Genomic DNA, 26,698 nt, shown 5'->3' with positions numbered 1-26,698 from the left:
TCAGATTAGGAAACGTTCACTTTTGCATCAGTTCTGTGACCTTCATGTTAAAAATCACAGTATTGACTGATGATCTCCTATAGGTATCATATAGATCCTTTGTGAGCTGAGACTGGAGATTGTTACCTGTTAAAGTTATTTAGAGATTATCTATTCCACCAAGTGACAGAAGATGGCAGACCATGGATAGACATGGCTCACATTGTGCAGTGTTTGAATAAGGTAATTCAAGGCTATGATTTTAGTGTTTATTATGTTGTTAGCTTGGTTTGGAGAAAATATTTTAAAACATCTTGATGTAATCTGTCTGTGAATCCAACATTAATAATTTTGCTCTAAGGAATTGTATTCCTAACATGAAAAAGATCTGGAAAATTATATCATGATTTCAAGAAATGGTTTCATTTGAAAAACTGGTAAAATTCTGTGTACCAACAATAAGGAACATAACTACCATTCACATTTCTTTGAACATAATGATGACCACTGGTCACAGTTGAAGTCAAGAAAAGAAATGTCAGTTGAACTAAATTAAAAATGTATTTTTAAATTTTTATATAAACTATAGTATTAAATAGAATAGAATGAATCTTGTTAATTTATTTTGATATTATTGTCTCTTTGTTAAGCACCATATGTTACTGGGATATATGCTTTCCATATTTCAGTGTTCTATCTGCCTAATCATGCTGAGTTAATTTGATGAAACACTGCAATTCCTTTTTGTATTATTTTAGTTCTGTATTGAACTTTTTCTGTTTCATATTGTTGTAAAGCTAATCTTTTTCTTTTTTTGACAAAGTCTAATCCATGAAAATGTGGATTACAGTGTTATAGGTAAATTTAATAGTCTGCATATTTTCCATGAGTTTAGTGTAAAATTTCTTCCCTAGCTTGCTTCTTAATTTTGATAAAATTAAACTTTACTATAGATGTGATATGGCTGTTATTTTGCTATCTTAAACATTTGCCAAATTATTATTATTTGTAAATGCATAAGCTCTTCAAATATAAACTTTTTCAGTTGAAATTTTAAATATGTAAAGTTGTATACTTTATAATGTGACTGGTTAATGCTTTAACTCTGTTTTTAGTTTTTACATTCTGAAAATGTTTTAAATCTGTAAGTAACATGCTAGACTGTCTGATAATACATTTTTAATAAAGCATCAAGTTGCTTCTTAGTTAATATTTCGAAAATGTGACTTAAACTTTATGCATAAATCAATTTAAAGTTCCATTGTGTTGCTTCAGTTAGATGTAAACACTTTTTGGTAGTACAGTATGTAGATTGTCAGTAATTAATGTAAACTGTACTGACAAATTGGTTGAATCAAGTTCTTATCATGTAGATAATGGATGAGTTTCTGTGTCAAAAAAAGTTCACTCACTTGAGTAAAGTTTTATGCTATTAATTTGAAGTATATTTAATACACCCATACCATAAGAAACACAAGATTTTGGGGAATTTTACAAGTTTCTGCAAAAAATTACATAAATGTATATATATTCATAAATACACATAAGCAATCCAGAATACTATAATTTGCTATTCTAGATGTCTTCCTAAGACAAAATTCAGTTGTAGTTGTTAGTGAAATGTATCATAGCAAAGTTAAAAAACTGAAATTAACTGTCCATCAAAACTTAAAATACACCTTTAAGTTTCATTTTCAAAAAAACAGTTGACAAAAGATTTTATTTACATCAAAGTCTGTCATTGTATAAAACTGTAAGGATGATGAAAAGTTGTTTTTTTTTATAAAATTTGTTTTTTACTTAAAATATTCCCATTACAGTTGGATCTTGGTTCCCTTGAAAAGATATGTCTCACATCTCATGTCGAACAGAATGTTTTAGTAGTCAGTTATGCTGAACTGAAACAGTGTTTTGAATCATCCTTCAATGAGTTATTGATCACAACTACTGCTCAGAAGCCTCATGCTCCCACATAGCCTTTGTAAGCATGAAAGAGAAAAAAAAATTTTACATGCAATATATCACTCTGTTACCACAGAAGAAGTATGTGGCCAATAGAGAAAAGCCCTAAATTTTGTACTCACTCAGAAATAAATCTTCTTTGTGAAAATATAATATTCAGACTTAATGATTTTGAACAATATTCAGACTTAATGACTTTGAACTCAAGTTAGAGTTGGTGATTCACGGGAATTTTGGTGCACTACTTGAGTATCATTTTGTCCAGTCAAAATCTAGCTGTGGGAAGAAATAGTATTTAAGAATTTGGAATAAATAGATCCTTGGCAGTTCAATTTTCTCATTTTCAGTTGTTAGGTAAACATGTATTTTCCAAGTCTTAAAACTTCAGTTTTTACATTTTGTTATTTGCTGTAACATCTAATGTAATAAGCAGCTTTCATTTACAACATAAGGTATAATAAAACAATAATGATAAGAGCAAATGTTCAAAGAAAGCTTTCTGAAATTGTTTATATTCTATCATTTTTTGTTGTAAAATAAATTAGCCTTTTGTCACCAGATGTTGAATACTAACTCAGGGATTGAAGAAATTGATATTACTTAGTACCATTCATAGTCCTTAAAATATTAGTCAGTAGTACATAAATTGAAATGATATTCTTATACTGTTGTTAACCCAGTAATTTTTGCAAGGTCGACAAATAAATGTAATTTCCATTCAGTTTTAAAGGTGTGCATATAAAAATACTTACAATTCAAAAGCTACAATAACAGATAAGAACATTATATATATAGAACAAAATAATTGTAAATTAATGGTTGGACAAAAGCTAAATTATGGTTAAAACTATTAACATTGGACCAAATGTATAACGAGATTCATTAAAAAATTGTCAATAGTAAATTAGTATAAAATGGAAGCATGATATAAACTAGAAAAAAAAGAACATTTAGATTATTGTTTTATTATTTATTTAATACATGTATAAGCACTTATATTTGAGTCAGTTTTAATATCAAGTTCTTCATTTAAATAACAAAGCAGTAGAATGAGTACTAGAAATCTACCCACTTCTCAATGAAGTGTTTATTTAGTGTTAGAACAATTATTTATGCCAAATTTTATGTAAACCACATTTGGAGGTTAAATCAATTTTTGGAGGAGATATATTGTATGAAATTTGTAGTCACAGCATAAGACAATGTTCATAATGCATTTTATTGTTACATGTAGGAAGATACAGGTGCTTGAATATATTTTAGTATAGAAGTTAGCTATTTGAGATCAGTGTCAGATTCAGTGACTAGCCATTACTTTTAAACAGTGTTGAATTAACAGTTTTACAAACCTTTTTTTTTTCTGTCATTTTTTTCCTTAAAGAATATATTGTGATGATAATTATGAAAAGATGTGTAGTATAAGTTTGAGTTTAATATATATTCCAATTATGTAATATCAATAAATTTTGAAAATTAGTACTTTATTGTTCATAAAATTTTCTATAACACTATTAACATGAAGTACTATATCAAGTAACAATAATATTTTTTATGATAAAAGTTGAAATTGTGGAAACAATGTGTCTAGTTCCATTATTTAACTTCATTTTTTAATTAACATCTTTATAGGTGCAGTTATCTAAGGTGTAAATTAAGATTGATTTTAGTTCTGTTTACTGTTGTCAGAAATGACATTATGGTCAATATTGTCATATATAACAAATCAGAAATTAGATTACATTTTAGAAACAAAGGCTTTTGCAAAATATATGAGTGTTATATTAATATTTTCTTTTTTAAGAAAATAAAAAAATCAGCCCTGGTTGTTATTCATTAAAAAGTAAAGAAAGTAATAATTAAATATCTTTGTAAACAGTTAATAGCTTTATAGAGGTTTATATTTCATGTTAACATTACAAATAATGGGAGATGTACAAAATATTTTTTTTAATTCCTCCAGTTTATGGATATAGTATCTGTATGTTCTTAAGCTGTTGTGATATTGTCATGGAAGGTTTTTGGGATAAGAAGGTTCAGAAAGTTGAGCCTCTGAAAATAATTTATTTACCATTGCCTAGCAGCAAGACTTTTGTACATAGAAAGGCCACGAATAAGGTTAATGATTTTGCTGTAGTTTATATGTATTGAATAATCTTTTAAAAATAAATATTTTGTTATATCTCAAACCAGTGGTTGGAAAAAAAGTTTAATATCAGACGTTTTTACATGTTTGTGAAGTTTTAATTTTTAATGTCATGAAGTATATATACATATATAAGTAGAACCAACTTATTCTGTGGGATAACAGGTTGTGAAAAATGTAATATTTAATACCTATATTTGGTAAATGGTTGAAGGAACAACTGAGAGCACTAAACTATGTATAAAATCATATTTAAAGTGTATTTTTGGTAGTACTCTGAATACTGTATGTAACATACCTCAAACAAATTTTATGCAATTCTGATTAAGAATTAATGTGATACTTACTGTTTTTATATCTGAATGTCAGCTTTGCTTTGGGGCTGTTTTAGAGGGTTGGTTTTGGTGTAATAAGTATGTAGTTCTGCACTGCAATTACTATGTTAGTTTAGAATCCAAATCTCTGAATGCAGAATCATAATCCTTTTCTTGAAAATATGGATATATATGCATAATCCACTTCTGATGAGTGCATGTGAATGCTTAATTACACAGTATCTGTATATTGCTTTTTAGACTGAAATATAACTAAGTATATTTTTAAGAAGTCCAATATTTACCATAGCAAAACCTTCACAAAAAAATTGTAATGTATCAGCACTGAAAGCTAGGCAATTTATCAATGATCATCAATTATGTCTCTTTAGATAATAAGCTATTTATTTCTGGTTATTATAATTTTTTATTATTCCAGCTTCTCAGTCATTGAGAATATTTTTCCAAATTATTCCAAGTATCCAGTAGTTGAAATACTGCCATTATGATTTCTCATTATTTTTGATTAAGTTAAGCTTGTTCAGCTTAATTGATTAGTGTAATGACTCGTAAAAACAATCACCTAATTAAAATTAGGGTTTCTGATCATAATTTTTTTCAAGTAACCAAGTAATAGAAATATCTCCATTATATTAAGCACAGGCTACATAATTGACTCTCTGTGCCCTGCCAACTTTGGAAATTGAAAATAAGTTTTAGCCTTACAAGTTTTTTTGGATTTTCTTCCAACAATCCTAGGAAAATAATGAATTAGTTGAATATAGTTGATTAATGAGTGAGAAATTTTTATAATTTTTCAGCTGTAATCAATACAAGGGTTTAGAGATCCCTTTTTTGCAAATTGGGGTTGAAGTTAAATATTATGTTCTTAGTTGGCTGTAACTGAGAATTATATTCTGGATCTATAGTTTAGTTCAGCAGAGCTTCTATATTTTGGTTATACATATTTGAATGAAGTGAGGATCATATTTACCAGAATGTATATATTTTCTTCTTTTACTGTGATTTGTGGTTTTGTATACATAGTAACTGCCATGTTGTACAAGATTATGTAGTTTTGAGTACAGTCATATGAGATGTATTCCTAAGTGCTTATGACTTTCATACACTGTATGTAGTGTGTTTGTACTATTGTACACTTGAATTTTATGGTTCTGAAACATAGCTCTTAAGACTTAAATGGGACTTGGCTTCAGAACTAGCATTCATGTTAACTCTAATTTTTGTGGGTACATATGAACTTTTGTGATACAAGCAACCAAAAAGATTCTTGTCAGGGCTGTGTATTTGACACATACATTATGGATAACATCAAAAACATAAGCTTATTGCGAGACATCTGTCTGGTTTTAATAAGAAACAGTACTTGAAGGTAGCTTGGATTACATAGGTAGTAAAAAAATCTAGACTTTTGGCATGTCAATGCTGATCAGTATTTAAATATTTTATTATCTTAAGGCAGCACAAGTTCTTTGCCAAGAGGTTTTGTTTTGTATCGAAATATCTTAAGATGTTCTGAGTAGAATGAAATGTTGCCAAGAGGGCTAGTTAGACTTACAATGTACAAGTTTAATACGTTGTATGGAGTGTTTTGTGAGGTAAATTAGCATTTAATGATCCATTTATAAGTATATGCTGTTCTTAAAAATATAAGGTCTTTAGAGACATTTTTAAAAGTAATCCTATTTAGACATTTACATTTTTTAGTTATAATTGGTTTTGAAATATGTTCATAAAATTCCTACTACAATTTTAGCAAAATTCAGAGCTACAACATATATAGCGTATAAAACATTAGAGGTAGTTATAATAAATGGAGGTGTTTGTCTCTTGTGGATGAATTGCATTTTTTCATTTCAGAAGAATACTGACCATGTGAATGAATTACTGTCATCAGAATATTTTAGAATTCAAAGAGGTATTTCATGAAGATTAATTACAATCTTTAAAAAATTCATTGTTTATAAACATAAATTTACAAAAATGAAATAAAACAACGATTAAGTTTTGAAACATAAAACAAACTATGAAACATTGAAATTTAATTTAGTGCAGGATATTTAACCTCAAAATACTTTTTTTGCCTTTTATGGCCATAATTGCTAAAGTGCTGGCTAGTTTTTTTAACTCTAGTGTTTTGCTGTTTCTACTGTGCTGAATGGAAATGTTAGGCCCATACTACTTTTTAAACTGGGTGGTATTTTTAATTGTCTTTATCAAGTCAAACTTAATTTAAATTTTAAAAAGAATTTTGTGAAGGAATATTTTTAAGATATACACACACACACACACATATATATATGGTTAAAAAATGTGCTTTTCAGCATGAAATAATAATAATAAAATAGTTCATAGTTTTTCCAAATTTGTGGTAAGAGTATAAGATTATGAATTACATGGCAGTGTAAGTAATGAAAAAATACACATGGTTATAAAAAAATTATCAAATGCACTGTTTATTGAAGTTCCCATATTAGAGATGGAATGGAATTAATGAACATGAATTATGTTTCTGCATCTATCGTTCAAGATGAGTAAGTGTCAATCATGCAAAACTAATAAATGATCATTTTTATTTAGGTTTTATACTTTTAAGTTGAAGTAGATGATTGGCATTATTTACAAACTTTCTAGTCCTCATGTATTCTTGTGTGTCGTGTTTGTGTATTCAAAATTATGCACAACAAAAAAGGAAAATCTGAACTGAAAATTAATATGCAAGTTGCACTGCAAGTACTGTGAGACTTTATGAAGACTTTCATAACTGTTATGAAATTTACTCATGATCAAAAATATTTTTTTGTTTTTAAACAGTGTTATAGAAGATATCTAGCACATAAAAAGTGAGGTATTGATTATAAGTTTACATCATTTTCTTCAAATTATGGTGTTCTAAATTACTCTTCAGCCATAAATATCCTCAAGCTATTAAATTCTACGACTGTAAGTAATGTCATAGCTTTCACAGTTTGTTTATGTATTACATGAAATCATTTTGATACATAAAACAGTCAAATATCTCTTTCCCAAACTTTTTTATTTAGAAAATTAGTAACAGAATTGTGCAAATATAATGAATTTTGATATCCAATTATTAAATTATTCATAATTAGATTAATGTAAATCGATACTAAGCTGTCTTAAAAATAATCATAAGGCAGACATTATTTCATTTTTAACTGTTTCCAGTATATCGTGCTTATATTTAAATATATTTGTATGTAAAAGCTACAGTGTTCCAAAGAAAAGTTATTTTTGTAGATTGTTTCAAGTTTATGGTTTGCTAAAATTATTTCAGTTGAAGTTTCAATCCAATATTAAGATCTTGCTATTTTTTTTTATTATTAATAACTATAAAAAAGTATGGACTAACTAATATTAGTTGTACAAAAGCATTTTTTAAGTTTTTCTCTAAAGTTTTAATTGTAATCAAAACAGCTAAAAGATGTATTCTAAAATATTATGTACATTTCGAAGAAAAACTTTTTTCTTCTCAGTAGGATTACAGTATAAATGAACAAATTACCTAAAGTCAGAATATATACCAGAAAATATGGAATAGTGAAGGAAACATTGCAAACTGTGGTTGGGTTTAGACTGAAAAGCACTAGAATGCAAGTGTATTAAATTTCTTTTTGAATTATAGAAAACATTTCCCTATAAATGTTTCAAACTTCTTGATGTGGTATTTCATTTAGGTTTGAAATAGGTGTAGAATACAAACTATATATTTCAAAAGGTAATAGTTATTAGTTTGAAAGTGTACTTCCAATGCTTACATGTAATTATTTCAAACAATTAGTTGAAGCTTAGTAGTATTTTGCTTTACATGTTTTGTTGTGAAAAGGTAACCAAAACTTTTATTATAACAAAGAACGACTTTTGTAGTTATAAATGGACTAAAAAAATGTTCAAGTGATATTCTGGATCTCAAAAATTTCAAACAAGCTTTTAAAGAAATTAGTTTAATTTTGTTAACTAAATTGTAGGTCTAAAAGAAAATCTGTTTTACTACTTTCTGTGAAAAGTTATAAATGACGTGTTTTCAGTCTTTCATTGAATTTTGAAAAAATGTTTGGATTAAAGGATGACAAGTAACTTGCAAGAGGTGAAATAGTTAATGTATGTATAAATCTTTCTCACCAAAGATAAATATTATGTTATTCAATATTATTAATTCATCACTTTAATGATTATTATGCATATATAGTGCAAAGAATGAAAAATATAGCTTTAAAATTTTTATTTTTGAGCATTTACTTCTAGAAAATGTACTTAATTGATAAAAGTTCAATGTTATATAAGATTCCTATATGATGCAACCACATCTGTAATTAATTCTATCCTGTCACCAGTACTATGTTTCAAATTAAACCTCATTATCTTGGAGAGATTTCACTTCATATCTGTATATTGGTTCAGAAGGTTAAGGCAGCTCATAAGTATTAACAACCATTCATATAGAAGCAACTGTTATGGTATCAAATTACTTAAATAGGTTGGAACTAATTCTATATAAAAACATTTTCCCACGTGCAGTCAGCTACAGAATAGCTGTGGCTGAGTATACAATTTGGAAAAAAAAAAAGTATATTAAATAGAATTAGTTCCTGGTAATTCTTGTTGCACATAAGTGTCAGTCTTAGAGAATATAGTGTAAGAAGAGTAATGATTGACTTTGACTTTGTTATGATTATGTTATAGTACCTTGTACATTAAAATTGAGCACATTTTTGTACTAATGTTTGTTGGAAGCTTTTTTGTGAATGCCAATCAATATAAAGTAACATTGATTTTATGTATGTCAGTGTTTATTGTGTATCTCAATGCTGAAATTATTTTTAATCGAAATTATCCTTTTTTGAGTCAAAATATTTACCTGATACTTCCAAATTAAAGAAATTTGAGAAAAATTTGTTTCAAGTTTATTTATTCTTGTAGTTACTGAAAGGTTGGTAATAATCATATTTAAAATTAAATACTACTATGGATATAATACACAAGTAAAACTATTTTTAAACTTATAACATACATTGTTAATACAAACAAAAACCTTGAATGGCTTAAAAAATACACATTCACAGCTACTAATATGGTTACTTTCAAAATAAGATTTTGTAATATGACAATATCCACAATGAGATATAAAAATATACCATGTCTGAAGTTTTTAAAGATCATTTCTTGGATGAAATATCAATAGCTAAATAATGATTAGAAAGTGTTCTGCATTTATAAATAAAAACAACATAACCAAATTAAGCTTAATAACACAATCAAAATATCAACAGCATTATTTAGTACACAGTATAAAATTTTAAAGCTGCTATTTAAATTAGACCAAAACTTGTAACTGAAGTGGCAGTGTTCATTTTATTCTACAAATGTTTTTGCATAAAAGAATGAAAATACAAATTAAACCAATTTTCTATATATATTGTAAGTTATTGAGAGAAACTTTTTACTGTTTAAAAGAATTGTTAAAAATCATGTTTCAAGCAACACTTACAGTGAATGTTTTTCATAATTACCTAACATTCAGTAGTATTTGCTATTCCTCATACGAGTTAGACATATTATTACCACTTTTTGTGTGTTTGCAGAAATGTCTTTTTATAGTATAGTTTTACATGCAATTTTCTATTCTTTAACCCCAGAATGCAGTAATTTACATTTATGTTTAGTTGTTAGCTATAAATCCTAGGGTTAGGTACATCTGTTGCACTGAAGTACCCTAAAAACAATTCTTAAAAACTTTGTTTTTAGAAACAAATACTGTCTGGTTGTTTTTTAATAATTAATGTTATGTGACAAATATACTTACAGTAATTTGTTAAACATGTACATTAATAGCCAATCCTCCCCTCCTGTTATGTTTTAAAATGACAACTGAGTTATGATAAGATACAATCAAATTTTAGTACATTTGTTAGAGAGAAACAGCCTGAAATTCAAATGGCTTGTTAATCAGCTTTATTTTACAATATTAGCTTTTAAAGCCAGTATATCAGTTTTTACGTTAAATTCAAACTTAAGTGATTTGATAATACCACTTTTACAATATTAATGACAAGTTGTGTTCCAGATAAAAATTATGCTTTTTCTTGAATTTATGAAATTCATTTTAGACAATCATGAATTAATCAAAACTAAAAAACCATACTATATAGAGAAAAATCAGGTTAAAATATAAAGTATAAAAAATAATCTTGTCAATTTGAAGCCAAAGATACATCAAGAGTATATTATGGTTCATAGAAAATATAATTTAATGACAGGATTCGTTTTGTTTGAGCTGCACTAAAGTTTCAGTTATATAAGTTTTTCACTATTTCATCTTCTCTAAAATTGGAAGCACCATGTCAAAGGTTGGACGTTTTCCAGGGTCTTCATTCATACAAATACGTATCAGGCGAGCCATGTGTTGAGAAATACCTGGTGGTATACTGATTCTCAATCCTTCCAGAGCAACCTAGAAGGAAAAAAAAACAAAAAAACAAAGGTTGTTGGTTAACATATGATGTTTTTAGTATTAAACATTGATATAGTTGAAAGGCATTAAAAATCATGCGTGCCATTTTTCCGCTGAAACGCAGATTTCCGCGGTTTTCAAACGGCCAACGATCACCCACGAGATTCATGTAAATTCGAGGAGAAAATATGAGCGATTTGGGGGCCAGGTAGGTGGTTTTTGAGGAGAAATCGTATTTTTTCAATGTTTATTGCAGAAAACAAAAATCTGACCGCCATCTTGGAGGCAGTCTCGTTTCGTCTCATGGTCCAGCAAAGAAGACGAGAATTCAGACGATTAATGGAAATGAGAGGTAGATTCTTTTTTTATACAAAAATATGTTAAAAGTCATTAAATAATGGTAGATAATGTTTTATCGTTGCATATAAGGGTTCAGAACAGCTGAATAATGATAAATAAATGAAAGATGGACACGGATGATGTTTGTACAGCCAGCCGAGACGGAGGCTTTATCGTTCCGCCATCTTTGTTTTCTTCCTCGGAAATAACTGTTAAAAGTCATTAAATAATGGTAGATAATGTTTTATCGTTGCATATAAGGGCTCAGAACAGCTGAATAATGATAAATGAGAAATGTAGTCGGATGATGTTTCTACAGCCAGCCGAGATGGAGGCTTTATCATTCCGCCATCATTGTTTTCTTTCTCAGAAATATCCGTTAAAAGTCATTAAATAATGGTAGATAATGTTTTATCGTTGCATATGAGAGCTCAGAACAGCTGAATAATGATAAATAAATGAGAAATGTAGTCGGATGATGTTTCTACAGCCAGCCGAGACGGAGGCTTTATCGTTCTGCCATCGTTTTCTTCCTCGGAAATATCTGTTAAAATTCATTAAATAATGGTAGATAATGTTTAATCGTTGCACATAAGGGCTCAGAACAGCTGAATATATTGATAAATAAATTAGAGATGGACATGGATGGTGCAGGTAGCATACTGAATGATGATGGTGATGATCAGTGGCGATGATCAATGATGATGATAGGATTGTTCAAACTGTCTAAATTGTTGTTTTATACAGCGTGGTTTGTTTGGTTTCATTGTAGAATTATGGGAAAGTTCTTTGAAAAGGATGATCCCGGGGCTCGCAAAGTTGATGGGGACAACATCAAGAATACAGTCTGTAAAGACCCTACTTCAGCCACCTAGTCAAGAGGCAGACCCAGTCAGAAGTTCCGTCAAACTGGCTGTTCCCAATTTTGACAGAAAGGCCAATGCTGAGGTGAGTTACTATTTTGAATAGCAAGAACATCCTTATTTGCAACCTGATATGAGTATCATCCAAGATTATATATAAAAAACTTATAGTAATCTTTTCCCATATGTTTTTTTAAATTTCAGCTTCACTCTGGTGAGGTATGTCAGGTGTTGTAAATATGTTGTATAAAATATATATGGTGCTTGGCTATCACTAAAAAATTGATATGTTGGTTTATACTTAGTGAAATTGGGATATAGTGCTTTGTATACTAATTGCTTTACTATAGATTGCAAGGTTATTGGAAAGCTTTGTAGTGATACTTTTCAGCAGATTTAGAAGAATATTGCTGAATTGCTTTTTATTTTGTTTGTTTTTTTTGTGCTTCCAGGCTATGATCCTTGGTGTCATCGCAGAGCATTCCCTCAGTCTGAGTGTGGCTCCAATCATTGTAGATCTGGCAAAGGCACTGGCAGAAGACAAAGCAGCACTATCCCAGGTTCAACTGACAAGGACAACAGCAACCTACAAACTTGTTCATGGAGTGGCACATACACTGTCACAAAGGATTTATAACAACATGAGAAATTATCCATTCTCATTGAACATGGATGAAAGCACTAGTAACAGTAACAAGAAGGTTTTGGCCATTCTAGTGTCTTATCTTAACCTGGCAACAATGAAAGTAGATGTTGAACACTTGGATTCAATCGAACTAAAGAAGGTCAATTCTGCCTCATTGTACAAAGTTGTTGTTGACTTTTTCACAAAGAACCAAATACCTTGGGAGAATTTGGTGAGTTCGATGATGGATTCTTGTAATGTCAGGGGTTGAGGCAAGGATTAGAAAGGAGAAGAATATAAACCTTCTGGATGTGGATGGTGACTCGTGCCACCACATCCATAATGCTGCAAAAGTGGTTGGAAGGTCTCAGCACTGATCTGTTTGAAGACCATCGGTGGGCCAGAGATCAGTTGATGAATCTGGAAGAAGTGTGCGAGTTTCTTGGGATACCCTTCACAACACCTCCAAGATTTGTATCCCACAGATGGCTGTCTGCCTATGATGTAACTGTGACTACTGCAAGGATGATGGAGGCATACACAGTTCTGTACTTTGCCTTTCTGTCTAAGAGTGAGCAGCCTGTGTACAAAGAAGTAATTGGAGAAATCTACAAGAAACTTTATCAAGTAAGCACCGAGGCCCAGGCAAGGATTACAGCCATACATGCAGAACTAAAGAAGAAAATCATGACAGAGCAGGGAAAAGCAAGGAAAGTTAGAATAGTGGAGAAGATCTTATTTCATAGGGAGAAGACTGATCTTCTTACCAGTGTCTATCTGGGTGTGTTGCCCATAAAGGAGTATGTGATGGTATTCTAGGGTAAGAAGACAATGTGTCACAAACTGCATGTCATGCACAGGAAAACATTCACTGCCTTTCTAGCTTGTTTTGTCAAAGCAGAGCATCTGCAGAATTTGACCCCATTGAAATTGCAGAAATTGGATCTGAATGAGACTGATAAACTCCTTAAGAAAACCACAATGTTTGTAGGTGATGTTGCTAAACAAATTGTAGTCAAGAAAGTAAAAGATTCGACAGTGCTCAAATTTCTTGAAGATGTCCAAACTGCCTACACCACGTGTGGATCATATCTTCAGAAGAAGCTGCCATTGAACAGCAGAACATCTCACAGACTTAGCAGATCTCTTCAAACAGTTGCTGCCAGAAAACCATAGTGTATCACAGGAAATACTACAATACAATGTGGACAGTGACCTGAAATGCCAGAGTGAACTTGATGTTGTTGGCTGGTGGACAACAGAGTACATGATGGACACCTACCCAGCACTCTCAAAAGTAGTGTCAGGAGTGCTTTCTGTCTTTCATGGCCCTATGGTTGAGTCATCCTTAAATGTCATGGGAGATGTGATTGATGCTAAATCATCAAAAACAGCAATAGAAACCTACAGTGCATACCAGACGATAAAATATTCTCTAACGCCCCAAAGAAACAACAGCGATTGAAATGTTTAAAAGGAAAGATGTTCATTTTGATCCTGTAGACAAGAGAATGTGTAAGGACATTAGATCAGCAGCTTCCAAGTATACCTCAAAGCTGAGGGAGAATCAGAAGAAAAGGGCAGAAAAGCTTGAGGCCTATGGTTCTGTGAAATCTGGCCCAGCCACCTTGGCTAAAGAAAAAGTCCAGAAAGCCGCAGAGGCACAGAGAGCTGCCCATTCAGAGAAGGAGAGAAAAAAAAGCTCGGAAGAGAGCACTGGAAACCCTTGTCTCGAAAAAGAGGAAATTAGCCAAGATTGATTAAAAGAAATTAAAGTGATTTGAAATTTGACTGTAATTTATGCAGCAGAGCAGAAGTTGATATCAGTGACTGAACAACATTTTATTATTATCTGCAGCATACAGTGCCAGTAGTTTATTTTGAAGCAATGTCAAAGCTTTCCTTGATTTGCTGTTTCAGTTTGTATTGTGAAAGAATGAAAAATATACTGATATTGAGGTACCAGTAATTTACTGACAAGATTGTATAGATGAACAAGTTTTACTGTAGGTAGTCATGTAGAGTAATTTTAAGTAATTTGAAATTTTAATGGAATACATGCAGCAGAGCAGCAGTTGTTGATGTCAGTGACTGTACAAAATTTAATTTCTGAGGCATATCACTGATATCAGTAGTTTAATATTGAACCATTGAATTTTTAAGTATTGTCAATTTGTGAAAGAATGGGAAATTCACTGACATTAAGGTACCAGTAGTATAATGAGAAGATTGCATAGATGAACAATTTGAACTGTAGGTAGTCATGATTAGTCAAAAGAGTAGTTTTATGTGATTTGAAAATTGTATGGAATATATGCAGCAGAGAAGTAGTTAAATGGCAATGACTGTAAAACATTTAATTGGCAGCATACCAGTAGTTGATGATGATGATGTTATTGATGACAAAAAGGATAATAATGAAATGATTTGTATTTGAAATATTTACTGAGTTATTTTGGCTTTATTAACTCATATTACTAATATATTTTGATTTAGAAAAAAATTAAACTGAATAAATAGCAAATAAACAATCTTAAATTTCATTTATTTACTTTTTATTTTATTTGTTAATTTTAGATATTTTGATATATCTTCTAAAAAATGAATGCAAATTAAAAGAATAAATCAATCTGCTAAAAACTGTAAATAAAAGTTAGTTTTTATTAGTTTGATTTAGTCTTTTAATTTCCTCTTGTTATTTTATATGATATATATTGTGTACTTTTCCAACATTGCAATGTCAAAAAACATAAAGAAATTATGTCCCAGATTGCACCAAGTCACACCAAATAGCATCCATTTTTTAAAAATTTCCTGGGGGGCATGCCCCCAAACCCCCCTGGTCAGGCGGCTGCGACACGCTATGGCCAGGCTATATACCTTTTCCTCTTTTTTTCATAAATGTCATTGGCATGCCTGAAAAATACTGCACATATCAATAAGTAAAAATACTGAAGTCCACGCATATTGTTTGTTTTGTTAAATTTCCTGCAAAAGCTACTTGAGAGCTATCTATCTACCCATTATAACCATCCTAATTTTGAAGTGAGAGGATAGAGAGAAGGTAGCTAATCAACACCACCCACTCCCAACTCTTAAACTACTTTTTATAATTAACAGTAAGATTAACAGTTACATTCATAAGACTCCCCATGAATGAAAGGATGAGCATGTTTATAACAGGTTGCAAGTTGAGCACCTTAACCACCAAGACTTGCATGGGTATATATGAAAGAAAAGTACAAAACAATAATAGCACAACAGTTATTTGCAATAAGGACCCAAGAGAAAACTATAATTACCTGTCAACAAAGACTAGGAAAAAGAATACAAATAGCAGAAGTGTTTTGTTGAAGAAGAATCTCTAGTACTGGCCTTTTATTATTTTAAACTATTATAGTGTTAAAACCAAAAACTTGTCTCCTAAAAGTTTTTTCTTAACATTTTATGTAATAATGCTACTGGATTTTTTTGTTTTTTTAAGTGGCGAGCAAAGCATTTCTAAAACAACAGGCAATGTATATACGTGATCTGAAAGAGTAAATATTTAACATATACGTGTAATCCATACTGATCTTTAGTGTGTAAAATATCTGAAAGTATAGAATATTTTCTTTGTTATAATTTACCAAACCTTAACATTTATAATACTCTACCACAGATCTAATATTCAAGTGTTTTAACTCAATTTTATAAGTTATTGAAACTTAAAAAAAAACAAAAGGCATGTGGGACTATCCTGACTAATACAGAAAGAAGAACAATTTACACAAAATTTAATCCACAACAAAAAACATTTATTTTAAATGTCATGCCTTAACTATCAGACCTCAAATATCTTTATTTTAACTGGATTAAATACCTATCATGACTATTATAGAAACAGGAAAGCAAATTATAACCTTACAAAATTTTTTCTTTATTTTTCTCATGTAATGCTTGTATTTCTATGTTAAAAGATAGATATATTTTTGAGTTTTCCCAATGAAATAAGTTTGATATTAAGATACGTTTAATAGGATATATACATTTCAAATACCTGTGTATGTGTCTGTCTGTTTGTATATATACACACACACGTAAAAACTAACCTTCATTCCTATCTCCATTGGAGACTGGTCTGAAAATGGTACCTCTCGAGTAAACATCTCCCATAGTAAGATAGCATAACTCCACATATCAGCAGCTTTGACATTAATATCTTCTTGTTTTTTCTGAAGAGCTATGTAATAAATATAAAGAACTATAAGAAATCAAAATTGGACTATTGCTAAATGTACACAAACACCACTATATTTTGTAGTACAACAATGTTTTTGCCATATCAAAATCACAATAACAATATTTATAAAAAAAATATTATTGATATTAGTTTAGTGTTGAGATCCAGTTTATATAGATCTGTGCTTTTCAACTATTAACTACCTCATGAGATCAAAACATTATTATACTAGTGACGTACAGCAATTGAAAAAAATGTGTCTGAGAATATACACATTCTGGTATTTTTTTTAAATTAATTTTCATTTTAAAATAATTAGTATATACACTTTTCTTATGGAAGTTCTTACAAAATTATGAATTTTATTTGTTTCACCGGTGATTAATTTCAGACATTAATTCTAGTTCTAAAATAATTTGCACGTAGTACAACAGATTACTGAAAACCAGTTTCCTAGAGGATATGGCTAATCAAGTATAGGACACTAAGTCACAGATTATGTTTTCAATGTTACCTCTAGTGAAAAAGATCTTTTAACACATACAAACACGTATATACACAGCATTTAACATTTGCAAAAGTTTCCTTGATTTACTGGATTAATTACACACAACATTGGAGCTTTAGTTTACATCAAATTAGCCTAAATATTCTAGAAACACAAAAAGACTTCTAACTTGAAAAATATTAAAATTTAAAACAGTAAAAAAAGTTTCTTTAATATATAATAAAACATTAGAAGAGGTTTATATTAATTCAAAAAGAACCTAGAGCCAGATCCACCCAATTATCATACAGTAACCTAAATCATGTGGTAGTGGTGGAAGTTTACTGTAAGCAGAACTAAATATTGGTGAATGTATCATCATATGGAATGATGATGATACCAATGTATCATTATATGTAATGATGCTGATAATGCCATGATAGAAACACATCCTTGGACTCTCTGTGCTATCATATACTGGTGCAACTGACCCAGTTTTAAGCTTAGTGGGTGATAATGCTACCCTCACCACCAATGAGCATATACAGGATGTTCTTTGAAGATGCATAAAGTTCCATTAAAGGACTCCAGATACTAAAGGTATGAAAATGTTTTCAGAAAACTGGACTTTAACAATAATATGATTTTAAGCATGACCTATCAGTGCCAGGCTGTCCTTGCTGATTATGGAGACCATATTCCATACTGAAGTGAAGTGTCATGAACTACAAAGGTATAAAAACCAAATTTATTAATGTCAATTTATGAGCTTAGACAAAATTAACAACCATTTGCATTTCACATTACATGACTAATCCATGATGATGAGAAATCTACTTGAACTAAAAATGTATTCTAAATACAGTTGGTATGGGTATTAAAACTAATTGAAATATTTTTAAAGCACACAACAATGTTTCAACATTCTAAGATCATCTTCAGGTTAACAATGCAAGAATGTATTCCCAAATTTATTTCAATGGTTTCTTTTAGTTTTGTTTTTTAATTTCACACAAAGCTACACAAGAGCTATATGTGCTAGCCATCCCCAATATAGTAGTGCAAGACTAGAGGGAAAGCAGCTAATCATTACTGCCAACTCTTGGACTACTCTTTTACCAATGAACAGTGAAATTGACTCACATTATAATGCCCCCATGGCTGAAAGAGTGAGCATGTTTGGTTTGAGGGGGGATTTGAAGTCACAAGTCGAGTGCCTTAACCACCTGGCCATGCCAGGCCACCTTATAAGTTGGATAGTTCTCTTTTGTAAATGTATCTCAATTTTTAGATGAAGGTACTGCAGTAGAATGGCCTGGGGTGTAATTTTGAAGTTAATTCCTGTCTTAAATACTCTGTAATGAAAGTTTGCTTCCATGGAAAACATTGAAGACACCCTTCTTCAAAAGTCTTTTGGTCTTACTTAGTTTCACAATCTTGATATGAATTCTTTTTCTGGTGGCATTTCACTGTTGAATGAACAGTAATTTGCAATGAATTAAATGTATAGATACAATACGTCACCTATGATAACACAATTTGCACCTGCAGCAATTCATTATTGCATAAGGAAATTATTTTTATAGAATATCATTAGCCACTTCATATAAAAGTTTATTACACAAGGTACTAAACTTTAAAAACATAAACCAGAATCACACAATTTAATGAATCTAATCACATGTTAAACACCTAAAACCTAATAAACCAACCTTCTGGAGCCATCCATGCTGGACTATACATTTTTCCTTTTTCTTGGAAAGAGAACTTTGCATCAGCCATGTTAATACGTGCTGTCAGATCATCGTCAATCTAGGGTTAAAATAATTCTATGAATGTGTATTATTACTTCATAGAAAAAAAGAGTACAATTACAGTAAAATAATAAGTAGATATGAACAAGGAAATAGATAATGGAAGTGGCATTGTAAATTATTTAACTGAGTTTTTCATCTGAAATTCCTTAATTATAATAAAATTCAGAAATTAGCAGTATTATAAAAATTTCAAATAAAGCCAATTCTGAAATCTTTACTAAAACAATAACTACGTTGTAATTATTTTGTAAAAATAAATCTTTCCATAAATGAATATTTTTGAAATCATATTTAGGTTATTATTTAAATATTAAATGTATATGCATAGTCACAGTTTTAATTGTGAGTGGAATAAGTATTCTTCATAGGTATCTGTGACTTGATGGAATAAATTTGAAAATAAATATACAGTGTGCAATCCACATGTTTTAAAATAATATATTCAAAACAAGTTAAGTTACGCTATGTACAAAAATATCACAGTGTACTTCAAGCTCTAAATTCCCAAGACAAACTATTGTTCTTTTCTCTTATTACAAAAGTATCAATGAGTAATTCACCTATGCTACCCCATTAGTTACCACATTTGTATCCTGAACTTAAGTAATTGTCTCCTTTTCATTAAAGTCCACACAAATTGGTTCAATTCCTTTAAAACACCCTTTGACAAGACAAATTATTCTCCTTATCTCTAAAAATTCAATTTTAAAATAAACCCCCATTACAAGTAATCACATACATCAATGCTTTCTTTTGTAAACTTATTTTCTGACTGAACTGCACTTTTGTCTCTACTACTTTGATTTAACTTGTACTCTCTTTGCCACATATATTTATACATTGCCCAAATGAGGCCTTAAACTTTCACTAAACTATGCAAGTGTACTGTACTGTAAGACAACAATACTCATGGTAATGAGAAGAGAACTGAAGATTTGAGTAATGTGACATCAACAATATCAGTGACTCCTAGATAACAATGTAATTGCAAACACAATGCCTCAATCACGCAATTACACAACCAAACTTGTCATAACTATCACCTTTAAAATAATTACTTTTAACTCTCTTGTGATAAAAAGTGAACTAAATATTAAATAACCAAATAAACTGAATAATACACTAAACAGTCTTCTGTATTCAACATGCATGTACATTTTTGGTTTAGAAATGATTAATAAAATTGAAAAACTTTATTTTATCTGGAAAATATAAAGTAACACATTTGACATTATATAAACAAAATATAGAAAATTAACAACTTTTCTATTAAACCTAAAATGCCAAAAATTTTGTAATAAAATGTTTTTCAGTATATATATATATATTCTAAAAAATCATGTAAATAAACAATACTTTTAAATACAAGTAGTTCATAATAGCCGGGTACAATAAAAAGTTGGTGAAAATTTCACTTACCATAACATGCCTACTATTCAGATAAAATCGTGGAATCATTGGGTCAAGGGAATGAAGGAATGCCATTCCGCGAGCAATATCGATTGCAAACTTCAGTGCCTGAGATGTATCTACTACAATTCCTGAATAAAGTAATGTAATTTTAATATATACTTCTGAAATAAGCTGGTAAAAATTCCAAAAGGATACTAAAAATATGGAAACTGAAAAAAGAACTGAGCATGCATTAAATATATTCTCCAATAAACTATATTTGGTTACTTATTTTGTCTTTTATTCATAGACAATAAATAAAAAGGATGATGGAAAATTAATCGTACATGAAACTTGGCAAGTAAAGAAATATGCATGTGGTATGAAAATATATTGTTATGATACTTTATCTTATATGCTAACTTCTATAATTTTTCTTTTCTTTGTATGTATGTGTGTCTTTGTGCAAGAAGAAAATGGTGTCACATACACTGCAACCACTTGTTGACTTCTTTGTCCATAACATTCATGCTAAAAACTAATCATTGTTACATAAATTTTAGTTCTCTAGCACTCATATAAAGAAATAAATCTTGAAATGTTATTCTTTTTTTATGTGGGTGACAAATAAACAAAATTAAGAAGTATTTTAATTGTAGCCTGAATTTACATCATGTTCATATCTTGCATTCAACTTTGCTTTGTTTCCAATGGAAGTAGATTTTGACCCTCATAAGAATTATCATCTGGCCCAATGAATATCACTTATTTATTTCTCTCTTTTATACCTTATTGTTTTTAAGATTACATACTTCCTCTTCAATTAAAACACTAATATTGGTTTAATAATACAGAGTATACTAACTTAAACATGCCCTTCTTGTTTCTTTTAAATATTGTATATTTTCATTGAGTCTGATGAAGTTTAAAGAAAAGGATTAAAAGCTAATTCCAATTAAAAAACAAACCAGGTTCAAGATATGAATGTTGTGTAAACCTACTCTGCTAATTAAAGTACTTTCAATTCTGTGTTTATATAAACACATTGATACCTGAAGCTTAACTTACAAACATACTTAGCCAGAAAATTTTACTTCATTTTTCCTTGTTATTAATCATTCCTTCAGTACCTTTTTAATGTCATATGATGTCACATGATAACCAAACAGTTCAATGCACTAACATTTAAAATATACTGATATACCACACATTAAAGTGACTTTAAAATAATGAATTAAAACATTAAAATAGTCTAAGGAACATTTTTGATAAATTTTTCACTCAAAACAAAATTATATATACATATGATGATGAAACTGACATACTATCATATCAATTAAACATATTTTGACATGAAATTTCCATTTTGTTTATACACAAACATAGTCAAGAATTTAATGGACAAATCAGAAGGTTATTAGATATGTATTGTTTTTATTACACAAGTGACAAATCTTCCTGAATCATGAGTAGCTACTCAACATCATGTTCTTATCCAAGTTCAATAAGAAAGTACATTTAAGTTTGTTATTTGTATTTTTATTCTAGATACTTAAGAATAAGATCTTACCTGTTCCTTCATGTAAAACTGCATACAATGATCTGTAAGGCATGTACTGATTAATAACAATCAGATTTGGAGGAGTACAGCAACAACCAACAACTGGCAATACATTTGGGTGAGAAAAGATTCGCAATCGAGGGTACTCATCATTGAAATCTCGAGGGATACGTGGTGTGATTTCTCGAACTCTTAGAATTTTGGCCACTATATCATTGCCTTGCCAAGTTCCTCTCCAAGTCTTTAATAAATATTTTTTTTTGGTCAGCAGACAGTTATTTACACAAGACATATAGCTGAAATACTTCAGTAAAGCACTGTATCTACTGCAGTTACATAACTAAATAACACCAATATTGTTTCAGAAATAAAAGCTTTTACAGCTATCTTACGTATGATGAACTAGTGTTTAACAGAAAACAGTATAGTATAAAATACTTTTACAAGGCAAAATGTTTTTACCTCACCAGATGGTGTGCTGGCTAGTTTAACTTGAAGATTCAATTCATTTATTCCAATTCCTGAATGTCGAGATAAAGTAGCATCCCCTAATAACAAATTTAATACTCCTCAGCAATTTTACTGAAACTAATTTAAGCTTTAACCAAACAATGTAAATGCTTATCAATATACACTAAAATTTGTAAAAAAAACAAAAAACATTAGAATTGACAAAATTAACAAACACTGGTTCCATGCAAATTTATGTCAACAACCTATCAAACATTTTCAGTAGAATGTGTTGCACTTACATCCAAATCTTTAAAATATTTATTAATAGAAAATTAGTTAAAAATAAATCAGTACAATATCAGACTTCCTTTCAGTAGCTCATAGCTTTAAAATGCTTTTTGAGTAATAATTTTAAAAATATATTTTTAATGTTAGGACCTGAAATTCTTATGTATTAATACATTTCAAAATATGTTTATTCAATTATTATCATGTTATATACTCTCAGACATATTTCTGTATTCAAAGTGAATTATAAATGCAATATTTAATACTAAAGACAAGCAACATTTCATTCCAGATGGAAAGCAACATTTCATTAAATATTTAGAAAATCTTTTATTGGATTTATATTTTATTCAACTTATACTTAATTAGATAACATATTTTCTTTAAATTAATTCTATACATGCAGAATTATTTAATACCAACATATTATTATCATTATTAATGACATGTCCTGGCTAGTAATATGCAAGTGTTTTTTTTTAAAATGATGGTTAACATTACAACTATTACATCTGTAAGAATACACTCGTTGGTTTATCTAGAAAATTGAAAATTATTATAAAACATGTAAATCATATTGGTGCTTTGCATAAGTTATCTCAGCCTAAACTGTATTCAAATAAGTATCAAAAGCAAGTATTAGAAAATGCTTCCATAATTAATCAAATTTTAATCAGTACAAATACTTTCATAAGATGCCTACCTTACATTACCAACTAACTGTATTTCAAACCTAAACTCTGCTCAAACTTGAATATTAGCATATCCTTTAGTACTGGTTTTATAATTTTACATTAATTTTATGCCTAACTTACATGTTCAATAATAGTTATGTACACCACATGAAAACAGTTAAGCAATAGTTAAAGTTTTTTTTTATATTACAGCTAAGACAAAGCACAACTACTGTTATTACATTATGCTATTAATACCCATAAATTGTTAGTTGGAACAAAAGCAAAATGTGTAATGAGATTTATATCATGCCAGTGCTCGAATGGAGACATTTTGACATTTACATGACATTGGTTACGAGTTTATCAAAACCCTGTTGTTTTAGAATGAGCAAGTCTCATAAAGTGCGGTTAGCAGAAAATGAATTCACTTTCAAATCACAAGTAAAGTCAGATTGAAATGTTACACAGCAGACAAATTGTCAACATCCTTGCAAAATGATTGCTATTTGATAATATTTGTTCAGAACAAACAGTTGGCCTCAACTCCCCAACAATTCAGAACAAATGAGCTCTAAATCAACATGCAAAGTGGGTTAGAAATAAGTTTCATAAAGTCCTTTAGGCTGGACAACTAATAGCATGATTATTATAATTCATCTCTAGTACTGTCAGAACATTTAGACTGATCAAACAACATAAGGGTGAATGTCTTGCACACAGAAGAAACATGCTCATATTGCAACCCAAAACAAGATAAGTACATGTTTGGAAACTGCCCAGGAGACAGGAAAGAAATACATGTATTGTATGGTGATTGTAAATGAGAATTATGAACATGAACTTCAGTAGTAGACAGCTGCATAATCAAATTACACAACTTGTGTTCTAATAGCTGTCTTGCAATATAAATTCATTACTTAATAATTACTCTGGTTATAACTTAATTATTTTGAACAGTACATATTAAATTGTAATATTTGTAAATAAGGAGCTATATATGTATTTTATTACCTATATGTGTATTTAATAAATATCAAACACAAGATTATATAAACATCTATGAAACATTTCTTACTTTTGTATACCTTAACTACTTCACATGAATTTTTTTAAGATACTGCAAACCAACCTTTCTGGCTCTCTCCTTTCCCTAAGGAGAATTTAAGACTTGTCCTACCTCTTACATTCCATCGTTTGAAGATTTATTTTTTAAATATATACAATAATTTCAAAATAAAAAGTTAGGTAATAATATCTAAATATATATGCTACAATTCCTAACAATATTTTATTCTATGTTTAAATATTAATTTATTCCAAAGTGTAGTATACTTTTAACAAACATTTTAATGACAAAACACTGCTATAACTCCTTTCACTTACGACTTCTTGTCTTTGTCCCTAGCCAATTTTGTTCTTTAAACTTGATTTTCTTAAAATCTTGGCCAGTTTGTGCTGCAAGTTCTGAAAAAGCAATTATGGGTTTAATATATTTAATGAATATACTAATAGTGATGGTAAGTATTATTCAGCTACAAATTATTTTGATCTTCTAATAACATCTTAAATTTTGTAATCACACACACACACAAGAAATAGAAGTTTTTCAATGGAAAAAATCTATATAATATAACTAATAATACTTTCCTGAATTATTATAATAAGATCAATCACCATGAAAGAAGTAATGATCATGAAATATTTATTGAACTAAATGACAATATTTATCTTAATAAAATTATTCTGAATATCTTATAGGATATATTAGATTCTTGGATATGCAATAAATAGTTTAATGTAAAAATTATTAATACTGTAAATGAGCCTGAAATGTTTTATATGTTTTTTCAGAAAGAAAAATTAACAAAAATATGAAAGTGACCCCCCTCAAAAAAGAAAAAAAAGAGGGGATCTCAATCTTTTGTGTTATAAGATAAAACAAAAGCCACTTTATGTGCCAATAAAAGTTTAGGTTTCTAAAACCTCTATAGTACATTTCAAGCATTTATTAGGGTTTAATGTGAATTTCATTAACCCTTTCATGATGGGTCAAAAGCCATGCCATCACATTGTTATTGAACTTTTACTTTATGAATTTATGTCAATATGTTTGGTAACAAGATGTAGATCGTAATTCAAACTTTAATATTATATAATGAATTAATTTCTTAACCTAGAAGTAAATATTAAAAGAACACATCTAAATACAGATTTTTGTGAATGTAGTACTGTTTAAAATTATATGTTTGTGATGTCAAAATGCTAAGTCTATAGTTTCATACAAATTAGGAACTCAAATTACTAATAATATCAAGCTAGAATATAAAATAAGAACATCATATCTTTTTATTTTGCTGAGATATGGCTTATGTACTAAATCATGCACAGTGACCTTATTCAATGCTTTCCATTTTTTGGAAACTGTCTCTTATATGCACTTACTTTAGTATATGACATGTGAATAACTAATCAGCAGTTTAGAATGTCTCCAGAGTGGTTGTTTGATTTTCAGCCAGTTTAATTTGTGAAAAGTCTACCACATTCTTTCAATCCCAGATTTCAAGAAGATAGGTTGTGTTTCCCAGTCTGCTTGAAGTTTCATATTTTTAAAATCTAAATAAATCTTAGTTACCAATGTTTTACCCACAATAATAAATTATAGTGGAATTCTACAGTATCAGTGTACTTATTTATATTTCTTATCATTCAATTGTACATATAAAACCTAAAAAAAAAGAAATTTGTTTAGTATCCACAATGTTCAAAATTTTAAAACTACAGAGGTACATAGGTCATAGCAAGAAGAGATAATTATATATCTATAACATATAGTAATTGAAATGCGACTGTATATAACAAAATATTAGACCACTAAATCACAGCTAAAAGAGGGAAGACAAAGGGGTCAGTTTTATTTTACTGGATACATAATGAGTGCATGAACACCATGTGAGAGCAAGTTATATAATGTTAGCTAGACATGACTGGAAGGTCAATATAATAGAAAAAATAAATATATATGTAAATATATAGCATTATAAGAGTTAAGCTACTTACACTAAACACTTGTATTTTAAATATTA

At 29.4% G+C, this 26,698-nt stretch overlaps 2 protein-coding genes across 6 annotated transcripts in view; one reads left to right on the top strand and one right to left on the bottom strand.

Annotated features, from left to right (window-relative positions):
• LOC143255515 (PAN2-PAN3 deadenylation complex subunit pan3-like) overlaps positions 1-9,332 on the top strand; it is a 44,396-nt gene extending 35,064 nt beyond the window's left edge. For all 5 annotated transcript variants that reach the window (XM_076511318.1, XM_076511300.1, XM_076511328.1 and 2 more), the window contains 2 exons: positions 84-222; positions 1,800-9,332. The gene's annotated coding sequence lies outside the window, so the exon portion shown is untranslated. The remainder of the gene's footprint in view (positions 1-83; positions 223-1,799) is intronic.
• LOC143255509 (scaffold protein ILK-like) overlaps positions 9,333-26,698 on the bottom strand; it is a 43,145-nt gene continuing 25,779 nt past the window's right edge. Inside the window, exons 6-12 of the mRNA XM_076511287.1 lie at positions 24,999-25,079; positions 22,660-22,745; positions 22,207-22,438; positions 20,664-20,785; positions 19,140-19,239; positions 16,810-16,940; positions 9,333-10,891 (exon numbers count right to left, since the gene is read on the bottom strand). Coding sequence (XP_076367402.1) covers positions 10,748-10,891; positions 16,810-16,940; positions 19,140-19,239; positions 20,664-20,785; positions 22,207-22,438; positions 22,660-22,745; positions 24,999-25,079 — 896 coding nt within the window. The 3' untranslated portion in view covers positions 9,333-10,747. The remainder of the gene's footprint in view (positions 10,892-16,809; positions 16,941-19,139; positions 19,240-20,663; positions 20,786-22,206; positions 22,439-22,659; positions 22,746-24,998; positions 25,080-26,698) is intronic.

Source organism: Tachypleus tridentatus, chromosome 1 (genome assembly GCF_004210375.1).
Source record: "Tachypleus tridentatus isolate NWPU-2018 chromosome 1, ASM421037v1, whole genome shotgun sequence".
NCBI classification, from domain to species: Eukaryota; Metazoa; Arthropoda; class Merostomata; order Xiphosura; family Limulidae; genus Tachypleus; species Tachypleus tridentatus.
Note: the sequence above shows the minus strand (reverse complement) of the source record. Positions and strands in the feature narration are given on the sequence as shown.